Raw genomic sequence first — 22,439 nt, forward strand, 5'->3', positions numbered from 1 at the left:
AGGAAAAGCATCTGCCGCTGTGAATGCACAGGTCTTTTGTTTAGAGGTGGGATGTCTTCTGAGGTAAAAAAGTTATAAATATTAGACTTAGGCCGTGTTCTCTCACTAAAGCATCAATGGCTGCGAAAACCCAACAAAGTAACAGGGTGAACGAGAGCGAGTCATAATCATGAGCACACCCAGAGGATACGACCCGAATTACTCTCTCATGAATTGTCTGAGAGCCTATAGAGGCAGCTGTGCTATGGAGAAAAAATAATTTTACACGTCGGTTTATTGTAAGGGCATGTATGTGAAAGGGAAAAAAAAGAATATTTAAACTTGTGCATGGCTCCTTTAATATCTTAAACACGAAAGCTCACTTTTCAAACACCTCAACTCCTTAACATGCCGTTCAAAATACAAAATTACACACATCAGTCTATGTAAGATGAGGTATAATCACTACTCTGTCAGATTGGTGAAATTTGTTCTTCGTAGCTGCCACGTAGCTGTTAACTGTTAACTCAAGTTAACACGAACAACTTTGAAATCAAACAATCATCCTTCAAACTTTACTTTCAGTTCTATTCATTTTCTCTGTTGGCTCACTGGTTTTGCGTCTTGTGTTTCACATTCATGTTCTCAATCTGTTGTCTCCTTGACTTCCTTTTTTTTCAACAGTGGAAGAGCTATCTGTATTCTGATTGGCTCTTGCTACTTGCTGCTGGGATGAAAAGCTCTTGAAGATAACTTGTCAGCGGCTGCAACAAACCTGAGAATGGGGTGGAGGTTCCCTTTCTAGGTGTCAAGTTTTTTTTCTGTTTTAGACTCAGTAGCCAACATTGAATACAGCCCAAGCAGTTTTAGTGTTCATTTATTAACAATAACTAATAAGAGTTGTGGTTTTTTTCTGTTACCAGCAAATATTTTGGAGAGGTGTTGGAAATAGGAGATTAAACCAGTAAAACAAAACAAAATATTCACTCTGAATATATACACATGCTAGTCACACTTTGAAGTTTGAAAGAAGAAAAAAAAACTAAACCTAGGGTATATGCACTACTGTGTCAGACAAATGAAATTCCAACCCAAATGAATACACCAAAGCCTTTGCCTGCAACTTGATATAATGTGGTAAAGGCATTCAAATATTTTTGCAGATATTTAAGCTTTCGTGCTGTTAATGACGCATATCTTGTCTCCCCTGTCTCCCTAATGCAGAGAAAGAGCCCAGGAACTTGTCAAAAGCGGTTCTGGTTGAATAAACAGCAAAGCCAACACGCACACACAGCATCAGTGACGCTAGCTTCTACCTTTCACCATCACTGACAGGGATTCCAACTTAGCGGACGAAATGAGGAGCAGGCGGCGTGTAATTATCCGACCGCCTTGCACAACAGCGCATGTTTTCTCCACCGAGCATGACGCAAAGATGTGACACAAAGAAGAGGGTAAAAAAAGGAACATCTGAGGAGGAAAGAGGAGGAGAAGAGGAGTTTTGAAGAATAAAAAGGATTTTTGTTGGCTATTTTTTATATCTGCTTTCATCTAACTGGGCTAACATGATGAACTAGTTGCTCAGACTCTATAGCTCTAGTTACTTCTCTACACTCCCAACAACTGGGCCTGGCCACTCATGATGAATTAATGGGGAAAGCAGGTGAGCACGGCGTAGTAGAGGGTGCGTTCACTGTGCATTGCTGCTGAAATTCTGATCAGCTCTCACATGTTTTCCCCCCCTATTCCCCCTTCTCTTCTGTCTTTCAGCCCACCAGTAGCCGTGAGTGGATCCATGTGACATTTATTTTTACTGGAAAACGGAATCAAAACTTGGTCTGGCGCTACAGCGGCAGCCCGAGCCAAGGCCCTATCGGTTTTCATCCAGTCGAAAGGGAAAAACACAAGGATTGATGCAGTTCTCGTTCGCGGAGAGTGAACGAAACATGAGATTGATTTATTCTCTTGACATCTGCTTGCTTCGAAATTCCACAGCTGAAATGTAGTCGCTACCTCAAAGTAAAAGCAGAGTTAAGCCAGCAGTGATTTAACTTTAAAACAAATCTGTTTGAAATAAGTTAGGAAAACTTTTGTACTGTAGCAATTCCAGTTAGACAAATAAGCTATTTATATAGCGAGAAAGCACCACACTGACACGCTTCATACAACACCTGTTTTTATCTTTTCCCACAATATTTGAAATTCAGGATGGTCAAACTTTGAAGCAGATAAGTCAGACAAGCCCTGCAGGCTACATCTAGCCTGATTTATAATCTTATCTGACCAGTGAAATTATATTTAACATGTTATATAACTGGATTTTGTATGCATATGGTGACTTTGATAGGCCTCAGAAATCAGATCAAACACATTTGTTGTTAGACACCATGCTACTGTAGAATCGGTCAAATAATGTTGCAAAGCTGCAACAACACTCAAACCAAAAGAACCTCATTCTTTTCCTGCAGCTCTGCAAGGAGAAACCAATTGATAAATTCTTGCGGAGTATAGAGGGCAGAATACGAGAAATGTAAGCAATGAATGCTCCAGCAATCAAGCTCTTGTAAAAAGTGCTGACTAGCTTTTTGCAAGTGTTCACTGGTACTTCGATGATTTCTCTGCTGTGATGACCTCGAAGTCTTTCAGGTTGGAAGGTCTCCTTGCGATCACCCTAATCTTTAGCTCTCGCCATTGCTTTTCTATCAGAGTGAAGCTGCTACTATAGCTGGGCCACTCCAAAAGGTTAATACCCGCTTCCAGTCAGAAAAAAACATTCTTGTAAAATTAAAAGCTTGCTTTTGAAAAAAACTGTCACAAGAACGTATAATTTTGGTCTTAAATGTAAACCAATTACATCTACTAGTTCAGTTTCTGGTTGAGACAGACGGCTTATGGAAATGATAACTGTGCGACCAAAATCTAAACTGAAGACAAATTCTCTAAATTGATTCCAATACTACAAATTAGTCTTATCTTATTTTGCCCCAGTGTCTCATAAAACACTGTTATAGAATGTTTTCCACCTCTCGCAGAAATCAAACATGGCACTTTCAGCCCAAAGGTGACATGGCGCAAGAGTTGGGGTGGTTGTCCTGTAACCGGTGTTCAATCTCCTGCTCCAACCGTCTCAGTTGTTGTGTCCTTGGGCAAGGCACTTCACCCACATTGCCTGCTGGCAGTGGTCAGAGGGTCCGGTGGCACATTTGTATGGCAGCTTCGCTTCTATCAGCCTGCCCCAGGGCAGCTGTGCCTACAAACATAGCTCACCACCGTCAGGGTGTGAATGGGTGAATGACTGGAGTGTAAAGCGCCTTGGGGTCGTCGGACTTGATAAACGTTATACAAGTACAAGCCATTTACATGTTGCTAATTTACACCACTGCTTTCTTTTCTGCTGCATTGTTTTTTTTAGAAAGGTTGATATTGGTCTTTCTCACAAACATCCTTTTAATGTACATCTTTCTGAACCTTATCTTAATAAGCAAACAATAAAAACATAACCTCCAACGGAATAAGTTTCATTTGAAAAAACAATTTCTGTCATATTTTTGCAACAGATATACAGTTTTTGACTAAATGTGAATGCTGCAGATGGAAGATGGAAGCGACAAGGTTTCCAGCATTCTGGTAGCTGGACGTTTTGCTAGCTGCTAAGCTAACAGCTGGCTACAACCAAGTTAAAGTTAAGTTAAATTGTCCAATAATGCAACGTGTGTTTGCATAACATTAATAAGTAACGTTAATGTTGATTAATTTGTTGAACTTAAGAGAAAGCTATCAAGCTAATTACCTCATAGTTAGCCTCATGACTCAGGTATGCTTCTGACATAATGTTGTCCGTCTCTTTAAAGCATTTTATGTTGATGGTTTTCTACTGTTATTTGACCTTTTGTCTGTACATAGTTCCTTAGGTTCTTTGATCTTAATTTTTCTTAGTAATTTTAGTTAGGTTTCAGCCTGGTAGAGTTATTGATGGCAATATGTTTGACTGAAGTTGAAACATTTCAGTTAATAAATTCTTATATTTGAGAAGTTGCCATTTAGCTATTCCATGTGTGTGCAGAATTTCCTGTGGAAATGCTAGTGCTTGAATCCCTCTTTTACTCAAGGCCAAATTGGACTGATATTCACAGGACAATAACTGATAGACCTGGGTTTATTTGTTTAGATATTAAATAACTTAAAAGCATTTAATTGCACAACAATTGCATAGAGATGGAGCAAAGTAAGTTGCTAAAGAACTGAAATGAAGCTCATGTGGAAACACTATCTAGAATTTATGCAAGAAAGAGCTCGGAAAGGATTCCCTTTGTGGAGTAGTGGGACAAGTCTGTGTCTTTGACGCCAGCAACTCAGGTTTGAATCCTGTGAGGAAGGGCACCTGGTCTAAAACCTTTGCCAAGTAAAAAAAAAACTACTGTCTTGGAGATAACTGAAGCAATGCAACAACCAGAACTTCATTACTACAACTCTGGGCAAAAATATGGCTGCTGGAGGGAGTTCCCACTGGTCTTATTAAGCAGCGTCGTTGAACCACAACAGGTTAGTTATATGGCATAAGCTGTAGCAACATCAAAACATCCAATCAAAATGTTTGCCTGTCACCACAAGTCCAAATAAATTTTCTTCCAGGTAATAGTGGGCATCAAAAGGACTGAAGCCGTGATATCCCTCAAATCTCACCGATTGTCCTGCCGCTGCATGTGCCCTTTCTCCAGAGTCTTCTCAAGCTGGCAAACATTCATGACAGCAAACACCGGCGCACCTTTTCTTCCACAGTATACACGTGTGCAATTTCTTTCCACCCATGTTTCAATAATAGAGGGCTTCATACTGTGGCCACATTCTGTAAGGCTTAGACGTTGAGCTGGCTCATCTGTGCTATCTTGGTACAAACAAATATTTAGGGCCAAAGTAAGAGAGCATCCTCTTCCTCACAGCTCCCTCAATTTGCCCACCATGCTTTTCTATGGCGACTGGTTTGCTGAGTTGCTGTACTGTAATTAAACATTGTTCCTCCCTAGCTGTTCGGAGACGTTTACCCATAGCCTTAAGTCCCCCCTTTGACTTCTGCTGTTTAATGGAGATATAAAGACAAGAGGAAGAGCCCAGTGTCAGGAGGCAGGTCTGATTCAGGAGTTCCTTTTAAAGCAAGCAAAGCTGTAGAAACAACCCACTGATGTTTTTCACATAATTAAAGACAAGAATATAACAAAGTTATTACATTGTTTTCTAATCAAAAGGAGAAATAAGCAAACTTTCACCACTAGATGGGGTGTTGATCACCGTCTGTAGACCGAAACAAGATGTGTTGTAATGGCAAGCCACGCCTCTCTAAAAATCTCCAAAAGCTAAGGAACAGACCAGTTATCCATTTCAATTTAGCATTTTTTGTCCAGTGACTGTACAAACCGCAAGTTCCAACAAAAAAACGGCGGCCTCAGTAGTTCTGCCCGTGAAACCTGTATATTGTGCCAGTAAAAGCAGTTTGCTCTGAAATGTTGAGAACGAAAACAGTAACTGCTCCCTCGAAATGGTCCTTCCTCGTGTCTGCTCACAATAATTAGCGGCGGCAGCAACTTGTTTTGAATCTCAGCGTCTGAGCCAAATGAACAACCGACACGTGCCGTATTAATTCAACTTGACATCAAATTGGAATACATGTTTTTTTGAGAAAACAGCATTTTGACACAGTTTCTCCCAAATGATATTTGTCACCGACTTAATTTTAATTTAAGGTTTCATCTATCAAGAGAAAACCTTTTCAAACCAATTGGCCCTGTGCGATAAAGTAATTTCTTTCTATACTTACAGCAGGGTGTAACTCACCCTGTTGTAAAAGCATAACCCTGCCCCCAGACACATTTTGAAAAATGCCCCCAAAGTGGGCAGTGGTGAAAGACCCTTAGAGGAAGGGCTAAGTGTGGGGAACGTGGACCATTTACTCATGGGCCCGTGTTCTACAGTTTATCTGTAAAAAAAAAGCTGATTTTGAGTTAAGTTACACTTTAATAACTGGTTGGTCCATCCTTGGTAGCAACAAATGCTATCTAGTGCTTGTGATACCAGGCAACTAGTCTTAACATCACTGCAGAGGAACTTTTGGCCCACTCTTTGTAAAACGCAAGCATGTTTTAATTTAACCACATAATTCAAACACTGCTCCGGTAACATGTTAAGGTTATTCCAAACCATGAGATGATTTGAGCCCAGAATCCTTTAGATCCATTTTTAAATTGGATGGTGCACTTCAGTAACCTGACAACAGCCAGCTGCATGTATCGCTCCGCCTAGCTCCACTCACATACATCTGGGACACGGCTCATTGAAAGTGATTTCCCCAACCAAATTTTTGGTCTGGCCAATCAGGACGCAGGGCGGGTGTTTCATGGATGTGACGTAGTGGAGAAGCGACCGTGAGATTCCAACAACAATGGCGGCTCGCATCGAGGAAGCAAGCGTTAGCATTGATGCTGCTATTTCTTCCGTGTTGTCCAATCTACCTAATATTGTTTCATTAAAAGAACATCAGAGAACGGCTCTTAAGGCTTTTGTTGGTGGAAACCATGTTTTCGCCCTTCTCCCGACCGGATTTGGCAAGTTTTGTTTTCCGGGGCGCGGACGCGCAACGCGGACGCGTCCCCGGAGCGGTTAGCGGTTAGCGCGAACCATATAAGGAGACCTTTAGTCCTCAACGCGGTCGGCCCGGGATCGACTCCGACCCGCGGCGCTTTGCCGCCTGTCTTCCCCCCTCTTCCTGTCAGCTCACTGTCAATAAAAGGTGTGCCACTAAAGTGTTTCCCGCAGGAATTTGCTTATGCGAGGCGGACCGACTCGCGGAGCGGGGGGGGGGGTGGACGACATGTTTTCCGCGGAGCGGGGGGGAGAGGGACGACACGTTTTCCGCGGCCGCCTCGCCAAGATAGCGCTGCGGGAAACCCTGCACTAGAGCCGCAAACACAAAAAAAAAAGGGTTTTTTTTCCTGCGTCGGTCTCATCAGCGTCACAGGTTAGCTTCGGTGTGAGTGGTTGAAATAGCACGTCGATAAAGATGACAGACAAGTGGCTTATCCAATCATATGCAAGGAGTTTTGATAAGGCCCAGCCTTCAGTAAAGGCAATCCCTATGGCCGTGTCCCAGATGTATGTGAGTGGAGCTAGGCGGAGCGATACATGCAGCTGGCTGTTGTCAGGTTAGCACTTCAGATCATTCTCATGCAGCATAACTTAAGTGTGCTTGAGCTTTAGGTGAGAAACAAATGGCCAAACCTTCTGCTTCCTGGTTTTTAGGTAGAGCTCAGGGTTCAATCCAGTAAATCATAAGTACATAAGCAGTAAAGTGGCCTCAAACTATGCCCCTGCCACAACTGTTGTTTTTCTGAAATGCACTGTTAGTTTTATGGCAGCTGTAAGGGCACATTGCCTATCCATAAAGTTTCACTTTTGTATCATTGGTCCACTAATTTTTCCAAGAGATTTTTGGGAAATGTGAAACAGTTTTTTTTTTTGTCAACAGTGGTTTGGGCTTTGGAACTCCCCCATGGATTCCAATGTTGCAAATACTTTTTCACAGTAAACATTAGATGTCCAGCGTCATCAGTGAACCGAAAGCTGAAATCTGGTCCAGACCGTAGGGAGGCCGGTTTTATCAGTACCCCTCCACCTGGCTGTCAGCTACAGCGACCGTCTGGCTCGATGCACTCTGCTGCCTGCTTCCAGTACAGTTTGAGTCATGATCCAACACCCCTGTCTCCTCAGATCTGTCATCTGCATAGTTCTGGTTAAAATGTCACAAGAACAAAGCATTAAGAGGCGTGAAGGTGACAGGCATAAACATGACAAAGCCACTTTCCCCGGGCTGTCTCTGTAAATGTTTACAGCCATGTCTTTCCCACAAACACCTACATTTTTTTTTTTAGATATGTCACCACCTCTCATAATAAGTAGCTCCTAATCATGGCTAAACAAACAGTTGGCTGCCTTACCCTTATAGGTGTTTATTTAAATGGTTTTCAAAAAGTTTTTTTTTGTTTGGTTGATTTTCTACTTTGCTGAAACACTTAAAATGTTTTTTTTATTAAGTTAACAAAACTTATATAATGAAATATATAATATATGAAACTTTTGGCTTTTGGGGCAACAAGCGGCAGCATACTAAATATTAATGTGCCAAAGGACATGGCTGTTATTTAAAACAATTACTAAAAAAATCACTCTGATACAGCCTCTTCTTTGGCTGTTCACAGGTGAAAATATTGTCCAACAACCATTCAGCAGGGCAACTCATATAAAAGTGTTCTTACTAAAGTTCAAAGCACAAACAGAAACGAACAGCTCTGTCTGACGCTACAGGTCATCCGCTAACTTTAGCTTGTCGTGACAGAACCTATCCACTGACCTTATTTAGCTAAACTGTGACTAAAGGAATAAGGGTGGCCCCCCACCCCCCAAATCTTGATGTTAGATTTCACCTCCAGAGTCCAGGGGCTGGACCTGGGAATATAGGATGTGTGTGATGAGTGCGACTGTGTCTACTGTGTCCCCCCTTTTTTTTGTACCCTCCTTGTAGGAGTATTTGCGTGTGGGTGCACTAGGGTGGTCACTAGGTTTGTTTATTTGCCAGGTGGGGTTTGTACTGCCCCCTCTCCCAGGACATCTCAGGTCTCTATTAAGTGTGGAGCCCATTCCCCCCGTCCTGCTACCTTCCGCTGGCTGGCGCCTTGGCCCACTGGTGGTCTCCCCTTGGTTGGACTCGCTCGGGCGTAGCTGGCTGCAGGCAGAGCCCACGGGCTGGTCCCCGTGGCTCCCAGGGGACGTCTCTCCTCTTCTCTTGGGTGGGGGATGCAGATTCCCTGTGTCAGCCCCTCTCGGGCACTTAGGCTCTGAGGCTCCCTTCGGGCATCTGGGGTTCCCCTGGTGTCTGCTTTGGTGCTCTGGGGGGTGGGTCTTTGGCTCTTCACAACCACTATTGAGCATTTTTCTCAGGGTCAAACCTTACATACACAACATACACAAGCGCACTCTCACAAACACCTACAGATACTTGGATCCAGGTACTTACAGATTCACTTCCATACAGAAAACCCCTGTTATTATCTTCAGCTGTCACTTTATACATTCCGTATTAAATAGTACTGTATATTCTTCAGTGATGGTAAGAAAGCGTTACTTGTTTGTACCTCTAATACTTTATTAGCTGGTTTTCCTGTTCTTTTTATATCTCTCTTTGCAGTTGAAGAAGCAGATTCATATTGCTCTCTCCCTTTTCTCTTTAACCGCCCCCACCCCCCATTACCTTCTTGTTTCTGTGTCCATTTAGCATGAAATGTTCCCAGCATAAATTCTAATAAAGCTTCTTGCATGTATGAATCAAGTGGAGCACTATGGAGAAACAGTAAGACTCCGCTTGTGAAAGTAAAAGCTGTTGGGCTTTGCCAGAGAGGACACAAAACAAAAAAAGAGAATAAGGGTTGATGGTTCACCAAATCCACCAAATTGCCTGCCGACAGTGTATGGCAGCCTCGCCTCGCTACTAGCATAGCTCACCACCGTCAGGGTGTGAATGGGTGAACGACTGATTGTAGTGTAAAGCGCTTTGGGGTCGTCGGACTGGTTAATGCGCTACGCCAGTACAAGCCATTTACCACTTAAAGGAACATGTTAGAAAGGTTAACAGACAATCTGCAACTTTAAACACAAGCCAATTCATTTAGCGATTTCTTTAGTTAACTTTCGATCAGCTGACTTTTTTGGCGGGGGAGGGGTGGATTGATGCTGATATCTTCAGAACTATTATTTTCGGTACAAAGTATAGGAACAGGGTACTAGTTAGGGCTGTTCATTGTTAATATTTATTTTTTTGAGTTGTCTCTAAAGCTCCCCTCAGTAGCTGCTGCCCTTGGCAACTGCCTTTGTGGCCTTGTGCCAAGAAACAGCACTGCTTCTCCCCACCAATGAGGTGCTGTAATAGTTGCATTAATAGTTGCATTTGTGATGTACGGCGGAGGCCAAAGTGGATCAAAGGAACACTCAAAATCTAGTGGCAACGAAAACATATGAAACAGGAATCAGCATTATAGATAAATGTCCCCAAAAACAAAATGACTGGTAACTTCCTGGGGGTCACATCTTAGCTCCTGGGTTTCGTCTATTCCCATTCATTAAAAAGGGCCGGCAGCCGACTTTAAATGCACTCACTTTATGAAGGGAAAGATCTTCAGGCTGGGGAGCTGTATGAAACAGGTGGCAGCCAATGGTGGTTTGCCAAAAAGTGCCATCTGAAGATTCCCTCGCTCTCCTGGCAGACTTCAATGCCCCTGTGGCCAACAGAGGGGTTACCTAAGGGGAGTCAGCAACAGCCTCCCTGATCTGCATCAAAACTGTGTGGATGCAATCCACAGTCAAGGAAAACAGTGTGGACATGGGCTAAGGTTCTGTTGGCACGCACTGGTAGATTCCATTTCCTTTTTTAAACCAATTAATGTCGTTCTCACAATTTCAGTACTCATTTAAGGGGAAAAAAAAGAAATCTCCCATGACTTGCAGCCAAAGAAAGGGGTTTATTATTTCCTTGTAAATCCAAATGAACATACAACTGCTGGCGAGAATTGCTGTGGGAAGGGCCACCCAGCTCTAGAAGATAAAAAAAAAACATAGTAGGTAACAGCAGTTTGAAATAGTAACAGATACTATTTTCATGTAATTCACCATAAAGTGTCATACAGAAGCATTCGCACCCCTTAAACATTTTACAAGCACAAACTTGATTGTGTTTTATGTTACAAACCGACTGAAAGAAGCACATAATTGAAATTTGATGTAATTGATCACCATGTCTACTCGTGAAGAGGCAAAGTCTGTAGTTTCACGGAGAGACAAATCCATTACTTGGAGGTTGCTGACATACGGTGACGTTTAAGTAACGGTTCCTTCAGATTTCATGTCTGACAGAGAGAGAATAAGAAGCTTGTGTCTTTTTATATGGCGTATGTAAACTTCTGGTTTCAACTGTACGTGTGAACATGTGACTGGTTCATTGCAATCTTTTTATTCTGAACATAGTTTTTTTAGTTGTACCCGAACTGTTTGGTGTTTTTTAAATGACCCTGATGAAGGCCACAAGCAAATACAGTTGTTTCCCAGGACTGCAAGTGTTGCTGGAGTCTTCACCAGATCTTTGACCAGCTCTATGCACCTTGGGAATCGCAGAAAGTTTTGTATCTCTGCAATCCTTTACTAAAAAAAAAAATTGTTGATGCAGGATAATTTTTTTAAAAAAAAGAAAGCAATTCAGTTGCACCTAAACGAAATTAGAAGAACATTAAACCACTGTTATAATGGAAATGGGTCATTTCTGTTACTGGTAGGATCTTTGGGCTTGATGCTGGAGAGGTGTCTGGGAAGACCCGTGTTATTGAGGAAGGTTCTGGTGGGCAGGTAAAAGGTTAGAGAGTCTTGGAGAGAAGAGTTGCCAGGTGCCGGGCATTAAGGAAGAACTCCGGAAGGTTGTTGCATGGGGAGATCAGAGAAGTGGACAAATAAAGTCTTTCAGCAGAGGGATTCATGGTCAGGGCATGTGAATTAAGCTTGGAAAAACTCAGAAGGCAACGGGTTAGTCTTCAGGTAGGAGAAAAAGATAAAGGGATAACTTATCACAGAGGAATGAAGTAGCACATACGCTCACACCGGATAGACAGATCATCTTAATCTTCAGCTGATTGGGCTTGATGGATGGCAGGTGTGATTGAGCAAACCACTCAGCACCATCCTCCAGGGAAAGCTGCAGCTCAGCGGAGCAAACACCCCACGGACACGGCCCAAGACAAATCCCTCACACATCTGTCCATAGAACAACATTACAGAAGTCCTCGTCTCTTAGTCTGTCCTTCCTGTTTCTCATAGAGAGCAAAGGTTTCCTGCTTACATGCCTCCCATTGAAGCTATACTTGTGCAAGTCTTTTTTTTTCAGGGTGTACAGGCATGCCCTTCCACATAAACCATTTAAGGATGGCCTAATTTGCAAAGTTTAATCTATGGTTCTAGAAATAAAGTCCTGATCCATTGTTGAACTTGATATTCGAGAGTAGAAGTGTGGTCTTTGTCCAGATTATTGAAGAATTAATCAATCTTTACTGTAGTAAAATGACTGTATATCATAGGTTACTTAAACTCACAGGGAACATGGGGAACATCTTGATAAGGAATACAGCATTTTTTATGATGCATTTTACAGGTTTTACTGTGAAAATATGGAATGCTTAAATGTTCTATCTGGTTTTTATGCTAGAGCTAGCAAGAGGTGTGTTTGCATTCCTGGCATTAAATGTCTTTTTCCACATGGGGGTTGCCTCTACTAAGGTCATCCCTTCTCTGTGGCATTTATCGACAGTGCCTCAAGGGTGTTTGGGTTGGGATCCTCAGGGTGTTATGCTTTCTTTCTTTGTTTTTGTTTTTTGCATACTGTGTGGTTCTCTTGGGTCTGTAAGGCATGACTTTCCGTATGTACTAGAGTGGCTTACAAGCTAAAGTTAAACAGCCAAGAAAGTCACCGTCTTTGGGTTGAAGACCATTGTTCTCAATCAGAGAGAAGTGCCCCCTAATATCAGGCAGAAGAGTTTGTGTACCAGAGGTTCCATTAATGAGGACAATGACCTGGTTTGTTTTAGTGACAAAGGAACTGTGTTGAAAGCCCAAAGATCTAATTTTACTGCTCCATCTATGTTCAAATCCCTTTCCTAACTGAAGAAACAAGGTCCAGGCTTTGCCTAAGAGATACAGCCAGGGGCTGTAGCGGAGCAGGTGGGATGGGGTGGGGGGCACGGTACTGAAGGGGCCCACGCTGCTCACCTTAAGATTGATGGCGAAAAAAACAAAACAGGAAAGTTGTAAAGTCGGCCTCTTAAGGCTGTCACACGGCAGGATCATTAGCCCCAAAAAGCAAAATAGTTGGGAGCGAAAACAAGAAATCACACACACACACACACACACACACACATATATATATATATATATATATATATATATATATATATATATATATATATATATATATATATGTGTGTGTGTGTGTGTGTGTGTTTGTGTGTGTGTGTGTGGAGCACATTTCCTATTAGCATTTTTACTGTAGACAAATAAATTTTTCATTCAAAGTGAAGCTTTATATTTTAAAAGTTTTCTAAATGAAGCGGCTAAACTGGTTTAAACAGCGTTCCAAGATCACACCAGACCTGAGAGAAATCTCAAGACAAATGTGGCTTTTAAATTCTGTGACAGAACAGCAGAATAAAAGAGCTCTTATCTTTACTCTAACACACACACTCACACACACACACACCTCACTCCCCTTCTTCTGAATATTCTTTTCCTCTCCACACTAGTGTGCCACTGTTCTCAGCCCCCTGTGGCCTCATTATCACAGTCTGAGACACAACAGCCAATCTGATAAAACAGACAACAGCACACACAACTTAGGTTGGCCTGGTTTAAACACAGACCTGGGTAAATTCAGAAAACGCATGTCGTAATACACAGAAATATGCACACACAGAACCGAGTTATGCCCATCCAAAGACCAGAACACACCAGAACAGAACACGCTGAGGGATCACACAGATCCGCAAACCTGTAAATAAAAGAAAACCAAAGTTTTCACCTCCCTTCCAAACTCTCATCAACACAAGCCCACACAAATATGCAGCCTGTAGAGCCAATTTGTTCCTAACATTCAGGACTTGCAAATTACATAACACAGGCAATTGAAAACAGGAAAGACACAAATTATCTGTGTTACTTGAAATCTTGTTTAACAATTTCCAGAGTGCAGGTCATGGGGCAGAAACAGCCCTCTGAGCAGGTGATCCGACACTACCTGTTAACCATCACTTTTACATTAGTCTGATACTTTGGCTTTAAACCAAATACTTCCTTTTTGTGCTCGTTACAAAAAATACACAGTAGCGTGAATTACAAGCAGCACACAGATAATTTCAGATGTCTCTTTGTGTGCCCGGTGTGACATTTAGCCCAAGTTGTTGGTGGTAGGGGAATTCTCCATCTTAAAAGACAGATCAGTAAAACCACCAGATATAGTCTTTAGGCACTGTTCTACTGGCCCTACGCGTTTGAACCCGCCTGACTCGGCTCTTCCCTGCTCAGATTATCTTTGCCCGTTTTATGGTTCGACTGGCCGAGAAATGGCTGAAAGAGGGAAACAGCTCCTAGGGACGGCTTTCCCCGATACCCCCCCCCCCCCCCCCCCCCACACCATGTTTGCAACGTTGACACTTCAAAGTAATCTGCAAGTAATGGTAAACAATTAAAAATACATCATTATAAATAAATGCTAACTGGCTTGTACTTATACGGCGCTTTATCAAGTCCGATGACCCCAAAGCACTTTACATTACAGTCAGTCATTCACCCATTCACATACAAAAAACATAAATTGGCCTAAAAGAAAAAAATGCAAATAATGTTTCTGTAACTGTACATGCAAGACTGTCTTGGATATTTGTTGGAGAAATATGAATGTAATAATTTTATTTTTTATCAAGTTACAGGAATTTGGTGTGTTATAAGAGTTTGCTTTCAGGAAGGTTCTGTTGTATTTAACCTTAGACAGGGAGAACAAATGGTTCTCCCAGATAAGGAATGTCTCAGTCCAGCTGCGCATGAAGCTGGTGACTGATCATCACCCACAATAAAACTTGCTCTCTGCTTTATTTTCAACCCCCATGTTGTAAATTCCTGACCCAATCCTCCTGACCCTTCTTTGATGTGTGACAATAAAGGCAAAAGGACAGAGATGGCCCGGCGCAGATGATCCCAGACTGTCAGGGAGTAAAAGTTCTCCGTAAGGCCCGGGGCATGATCCTGATGAAAAAGAGAGACTCAGACACTATTAAGAACAATGGCCGTTTGAGAAATGCAAGGCCGATTCTAATGCGGGAACAATCTGCCGCCTCACCCTTGGTTTCCTGCTCCTTCTCAGCTCCCCTTGATTAGTCATCATGAGCAACAGGAGCAGGACCACGCCCGCCTGTCACACCCTGCAGAGAAGAAGCAAGAGAGACGCCCACAAACACACACCAACCTGCACACAACAGCGTGGAGATGACAGACGCAGCCCTTTAAAAGAAAAAAGAAAAAACAGCTGTCTCTGTAGCTTTTAAGACACCTTTAAAACCGGCTGATTCAGCTCACTCATGATTTCCCGACAACCAGACAAAATGATGTTCTCTTTTTAATTAACTTTCACTGTGACTGTAAAATGTTATCAACATTTTAATGTCAAGCACCACGGCAGTATGTTTGGTACAGAAAATAATGATAAAATAAAGCCTTCACTGCTACGGGTGCCTATCTCTGGCATGTAGGCTATGACTTCATTATCAGCGCGGCTAACGGCTTCTGCTGAGGCCAACCACTAATCTCACTGCTAATTAAAATCCGGCTTGTGCGGCTCGTCAAAACAATTAGCGGAGGACAATAATGAGGGGGACTGATGGAAGTCAAGATGGGAGCGGGATAAGTGATGGGTAGATGTGTGAGTGAGAGAAAGAAGAAAGGAGCGAAGAAATGAAGTGCGAGAGCTTCAAACGAGCTCGAGGGAGAGACGCGCGCGAGGTCCCAACCTGGTAGAAGATGATAGGCTGAGACACGGAGGAAGGGAGCGATAACGCTGTGAGAGGATTTGATGGGTGAACGCGAGCAGGGAACCTCAAAGTGACACAAAGCCCGACTGCTCCCGATCTGACACTTTCAAAAAAGTGAGACCGGGACGCCGCAGCAGAACAAAACGACCGCGCTCTCCCTTTCTTGATTCTCTTAGCTGTCTGTCTCCACATCTAATATTCCTCCTCTGTTTTTCCTCTCTTGGCACTTTCTCTGTTCTCTCGCAGAAGCACCCCCTCCTGCTAAAATGACTCCCCCACTTCTTCAGGCGACAAGGCGTGTGTGAAGCCAGATCGGAGGAAGAGAGGCCATAGGAAACAAGAACAGATGGCTCAGGTGTTCTTGCAGGGCGATTCCTTTCACCTCGCAGGCGACAGAAGCACACGATGGAAACCTCCTCACGCCTTTGTCTTCTGCTGCACTCTCAAAGCCTGCAGCAGGACTCCGGGAGGCAACCTGCTGCTGCAGCATCGGCTCGGCTTCTTGCTTTTGATTCTCATACTCTTTCATGGACATCTTCTTCTGACAGAAACTCAGACAGCAAGCATTCAGCTCTCAAGTGCACAGCTTTCAGTGATTTATTATTGTGGGAAAATGTATTCAACATGCAAATCTAATTAATTTGTTTGTTTTTTTAGATTTTTTTTGCAATCCATTTTGGCCTAAGTATATAAGTACACTTCTCTGGCAAAATCCTGGTTTGTTAATGGACCACTTGCATATTTAAATTAGTTGGTTTCCTGCCATAGCCCAGATTCGTAAGCTAACACCAGAAGCAAGGACACTCCTAGTGCCCCAGTCGGTCGAGGCAGATGAACCTTCATACTGAACCTGGTTCTGCTGGAGGTTTTTCTTTCCACTGTCGCTTTATGCTTGCTCAGTATAAGGGATTGCTGCAACGCCATGGACAATGCAGACGACTCTCCCTGTAGCTCTACGCTTCTCCAGGAGTGAATACTGCTTGTCGGGACTTTGATGCAATCAACTCGGTTCCCTTATATAAGAAAGCTTTGACCAATCTGTATAATCTGATTGAATTTGACTTTGGAAAGTGCCTTGAGATGACATGTTTCATGAATTTGTGTTATATAAATGAAGTTGAATTGAATTAACCACTCCAAAATGAGTTAGCATAAAATAACATTTCTGCTCGGTCGATTGAGTTAGCTTCTTGGTAATAGAGCTTTCACCATTGTAAATGCCTGTTAATTCCACTTTATGTGCTGCCATGTTTGTAAGGAAAGTGCATTTGTGGGGTTGAGCAGAAGAGCTGAGGATCTGGGTTGTGACTTTAAAAGCCTTAACAAAATCCTCTCTGCCAAACAGCTTCTGGTGGAGGCAGTGTGATGATGGCTGTGTCTCATTCCGCCTACTTCCGTCAGTGCACTGCTGATGTGCACTGACCACTTACTGCCGTAGTGACCACTTTCGACCGTTAGTAGTGTTCCAAAAGGAACACTTATGTTAAAACACTTACCGGAAATGACGGGATGACGTGACGAACGCAACACACGTGACCGCAAATTCTTCAGACGGCCAAAAAATATATGCCGGCGTTTTTTTAATAAAAAACAACAATCGTTTACATTCACAGCATGTTGAAATTACATTGCCTCTGACGTCAACGCAGGATCCTCCAAATATTGGCTGAACATGAGGTATGTTCGTGTATTTTACAAACACCTATCGAGTACAATGCCTCGTATTACCACCATTACTTACATTTATATGATTGCGGTGTCGCGGCTCCGGCTGTCTCAGCTGAATTGTCCGCCATTATTTTCAAAATGGGAACATCTTGCAGGGCGTCCTTAGCCCCTCCCTTTCCGCTTTGTAGTCAAGATGGCGTCTCGTTTAGTGCGTGTAGGGTCCATCGTTACACACTGCATTTTGTGCCCGTTTTTAGGGGGTCATCTGGGTACTTTCAGTGCACTGACTTTTTGTGTTATCTACACTACCAACTTAAAACTAAGTGTTCGAAGTGTAGAAGTAGGCGGAATTAGACACAGCCAGTTTCTTACTAGAAAAACGATGCTCAACATTGTTGGAGGCCATCTCAATGCAGAAATATACTGCAATGAGATTTTGCAACCAGAATTCAATACCTTCGCTCTCAGGGACTGACCACTCCTAAACCCCTCTTTTTTCTAGGTGTCTACCTCCAGAATTTGGAGGGGCGTAACCAGACTGGTGACCGGGAGGAGGAGGCGCTATGCTGTTGTGGTTATGTACGATTCTGCCATGTACTACTGTGGCCCCTGTTTGTTAAATAAGTAAATTGTTCAATTTGCAATATGTTTTGGCAACCCAGTGGCAGGGGAGCTTCAGAAAGTTTTTCATGGGAACGGTGCACATCGTCTCTGTTGCGTAACCCACACATGCGTTTCCCTTACAAATGTTGCCCTGTTTAGTGAGACATAGGTTTTTCCATCCATGTAAAACCTATTACCAATAAGCAGTGTTGCAACAAGAAAAGTTGGACATGACAAATGTCCTTATTTTTTGTGCCAAGTATGAGTTTGGAATAATTGTCCTGCTGAAACAAGTAATTGTTTTCAAATTTCAACCTGATGAAGCAAACGGCGATCTTCAGTTGGTTAGGTTTGTTTCCATCAATGGCGGAGAGGGTACCACCAAAAATCCCTTCCTTAAGACTCAAAATGTGTAGCTGCCCACAGTGATAAACCAAAGGCCTTCTAGAGAAGTTTTTTTTTTCCAAATGAGAAAATAATTTAGTTACATATCTATATTGATAAAAATGTTTGAAGGAAGTAATGAACCAGCTGTCACCATGCCGTAGATCTGTTGAGCTGCTGGTCCACCGCACAAAGTGGAAGGAATTATCCACACAATAACAAATATATGCATAAAAAAACACTAATATTTAATGACCTACCCCTTTGCAGAACTGTACTGGTTTAGCAGCAAACCTCCGGCATAGCTCTGGCCCCATACATGATCATTCCTATTTAAATTGGCTGGTTTCCTGGCACATATGTGGTTTTTAAACATAATGCACAAATTATAAATAGGGTTGCGTCTCCAGTTAAGTTTGTTATCTAGAGATAACCACTGAGGTATTTACACTCCTCCACCACCTCCACTTCTTCTCCCCTAATGGTAATCGTGTTGGTACTGACAACTGCAGAGTCATCTGAGTATTTCTGCAGATGACAGGAGTCTGTCTTGTATTGGAAGTCTGAGGTGAGAGTACAGTCCTTTGTGATGCTCCTGAGCTGCTTAGTTCGACACACAGCCCTTCAGCCTCACAAACTGTGGTCTGTTTGTCAGGTAGTCTCTGATCCAGCCGATTGTTGAGGCCACCTGATTCCTCTGGAGTTCTGACAAAGCAAATCAGGCAGAATTGTGTTTAATGCAGTGGATATATCAAAGAACATGATCCTCACAGTGCTGTCTGCCTTGTCTAAATGACAGTGGGCTTGTTGAAGCAAGTGTATGATGGCAACTCCACCTCCACGGCAATAAGCAAACTGCAGGGGTTCCAGGTGGGCCAACAGGAGCGTCTCTAGGACCTTCATGATGTGGGATGTCAGGGCAACAGGGCTAAAGTCAATGAGGACGGATGGGTAAGTTTTCTTCAGAACAATGCAGGAGGTCTTCCACAACACTGGAACCTTCTCCTGGGTCAGACTAAGGTTGAAGAGATGCTGTAGAATCCCGGAGAGCTGTTCTGCACAGGCTTTCAGGACTCTGGGGACTCTGACACCATCTAGACCTGCAGCCTTATCCCGCTCCAGTCTCTCCACCTGACTTCTAGAGACAGAAAAGCTGAAGGCCGGAGGGAAAGGGAGAAACACCATCTTCTACTGAGAACACCCATGTGCAAGAGTCCATGGCTAAGGCGGAAGATAAAACATCTGAGGTGTGACAGGGACGTTTTGTGTCAAAGGGTGTGATGACTGTTTGGCTGTGAGCAGGAATGGAGGATGCCGAGCCTGTTCCTCAACTGAACCTGTTGAGGAACGTGTTCAGCTCATTGGCTCTGTCCAGACTTCCATCTCCCCAATCCTCTTTCTGCTTGAAGCCTGTGATGATGGTGATCCAGGGTTTGTAGTCGTGGAACATCTCACTGTTTTTTTTTTTTTTTTTTGGGGGGGGGGGGGGGGGGGGGTATTATCCACACAAAGGTTTATTTAGTCAGTCACACACTGTCATGGCACTGATATCTCCATGTGACTGGTACAGTGGCTCCCAGTCTGTTGCCTCAAAATGACCCTTAAGGGCTTCTTTAAGGGAATCATCATTGCAGAAGCTAAAGGTTAGCCTGCTTTGTATATTTAAAAGTCTGTCATGAAGCCTGTTTTAGATGATCACCATGTGAAACCCCTAGGTGGATGCCAGTTGCAACCATCTAACTTGGCTTTATTTATTATTATAGCAGTTTCAACATTTGGACATAGACCTTTTTATTTGTCCTAGCCATCTGTGCAGTGCATCCTTCACATCACGATGTTGCCACCTCCATGCTTAACAACTGGGTTAGTGTTCTTGGGTGTGAAAGCCTCACCTCCAGACTTTCTGGCATTATCATTGGTTAAATAGGCTAAATAGCTCAGTCTTTGTATCTTGATTTGGGATCTGGCTTGTCTATGTGGACAGATGCAAATGTCAGTTTGGTTCTTCTTCCACATCTTGGCAAACACGGTTACAAATCCAAATAGCGTTCACTTATGTACGACTGCTTGAAGTGAGATATCTGGAATTCTCCTTTTGGATCTTCTCCAACTTCACAGGACTCTTCCATTGTTCTGAAGTCAGTCCCATGGGTGCTGTAAATATCTACTTTTTATAACAAAAATAACAGGGAAGGGTGCAGCAGGTTTCCTTCACTATGACTAGTAAACAGTACAGTAGCGATAAGCAGGCACACACACACTCTCGCATGGAGTTTCCTTTCTTTCATTTTCATGCAATTTTTACAGAGAAGCGGAACAACGTATGGAAAAATCGAACGTGTGAAAGAAAACTAAACCTATAACTTGAATCCAGCATCTTTTATCACTGGTTGCTGAACGACAGCGAGAACACTTAGCTAAACAGAAGCCTCATTATTACAGTTCCGAAGAGAGAAAATTAGTTTATTAAATAAACAAAGAGAGAAGAAGTACAATTTTTATGCATGCTGGTTTCTTTTATGTCTTCGCCAGGAGAAAAAAAAAACATTAAATTAGTGATGTGGCTACTGGCAAAGAGCTGCTTGTGAGCTATGATTAACTTACAGAAAATGGTACACGAAACAGTTATTTTTATTGGCTACCAAACAAAAAAACACACTGGTTTCCACCTTTAGATCTGGATAAAGGGACAATAGCATGGCTCAAATGAATTCCTACACAGCTCACGTCAGGGTGTTTCATTAGGGGTCTGGCATTTATTTCTAGTCTTACAGTCAAGCCTCAGTATTTTGTACAAGTGTTGCACGTTTTAACAGGAGCGCTGACGCAGAGACTGGAGCATAAAACGTGCTGGGGATGCACATCTGCAACGGCTGTCGAGAGGATGTTTGCATAATACGGCGCCTTGCAAAAGTCTTCATTACAATGTTTAACACATTTTATTGGGATTTTATACGACATATCAGCACAAAGTAGCACACAACTGAACTGGAAGGCAAACTATGCTTTACAAATAAAAAACTCTCTATATATAAAAGTCTGATGAGCCTTTGTATTCAGCCCCCTTTTACTCTGATGCCGCTAAATAAAAATCAAGTACAACCAATTTCCTTTTTAAAAGGGTTAACTGTGTGAAGTACGTGGTTTTGTTTGAAACTCAACATTTCAAGGATGCTGTGGGGATGCTTCTTCTCAGCAGGGACGAGAAAGCTGGTCAGACGAATGAAGCTAAACACGAGAGAATCATGGAAGAAAACCTGTGGGAAGCATTTAGTCACTTTATCTGCAAGGCTCAGCACCAGCTCCAGTCGAAGCAGCTCAGAACTTTCTAAAGCTTAGGTCTTCACTGAGGGTAAAGTCAGAAAACAGCAGAAAGCAGCAGAAATCCGCGGGACGCAGCCTGTCCTTCAGACGTCAGTCAGTCCCCAGCACCGGGGTCCTGTCCAGGAGTAGCCGCCGTAGTTCCTGGGGTTCTGTGACGGGCAGAGAGCAGGTGAAGTCCTGGCACACGTAGGCCGTGGCGGCACCGTCCAGCTGGGTCATGGAGGACAGCGCGGGCAGACGTCGGCATAGGAAGCTTTCTGGACTGCCATCAGTGTGCATCAAAACCTGTCAGGGGCAACAAAACAAAAAAAAAGCAGAAGGGAGAGAGAGTCAGCGCCTTGGCTCTAGAACACTGCTTCACATATGCCGGGTACTGTTCGGATCAAAGGACTAAAAAAAGGAAGGAAGGAAGGAAGGAAGGAGAAACACTCGGTTCAACAAGGACTGTTTACCTAAACAATGCCAGCTGACAAACAATCAGCGAGCTGGTGTCAGAGCTTTCTGGCTTTCTGAAGCTCCAAGTCCCCACACCCATTTAGTCAAAGCTTATTTTTGCCCAACAACATTTTTTTGTGAGTATCTTTTGGTTGTGACTCATCGATCACAAGGCAAAAGTAGCTCGGCTGAACTTTCTCTCCGAGCAGCCACAGACGCACCAGAAAAGATCAGCGTCTATCGTTGGTAAAAGATAAAAATATCCGTCACAGATCAACAGTCGGTCAAAAAAGTAAGGGACATCTTTGCTCCCTGTTTAGCATATGAGAAGCTGATTATGAGTTTAGGCTCAGCTCAGGCTGAGTAGCTGCTTTAGAGCGAATCCTGCAATTT

At 43.1% G+C, this 22,439-nt stretch overlaps 1 protein-coding gene across 1 annotated transcript in view; it reads right to left on the reverse strand.

Annotated features, from left to right (window-relative positions):
• Positions 1 to 20,723: 20,723 nt before the first annotated feature.
• spata20 (spermatogenesis associated 20) overlaps positions 20,724 to 22,439 on the reverse strand; it is a 60,445-nt gene continuing 58,729 nt past the window's right edge. The window contains exon 16 of the mRNA XM_012864102.3: positions 20,724 to 21,896. Within this exon, the coding sequence (XP_012719556.3) occupies positions 21,702 to 21,896 (195 nt within the window). The 3' untranslated portion in view covers positions 20,724 to 21,701. The remainder of the gene's footprint in view (positions 21,897 to 22,439) is intronic.

Source organism: Fundulus heteroclitus, chromosome 10, assembly GCF_011125445.2.
Source record: "Fundulus heteroclitus isolate FHET01 chromosome 10, MU-UCD_Fhet_4.1, whole genome shotgun sequence".
Lineage (NCBI taxonomy): Eukaryota > Metazoa > Chordata > Actinopteri > Cyprinodontiformes > Fundulidae > Fundulus > Fundulus heteroclitus.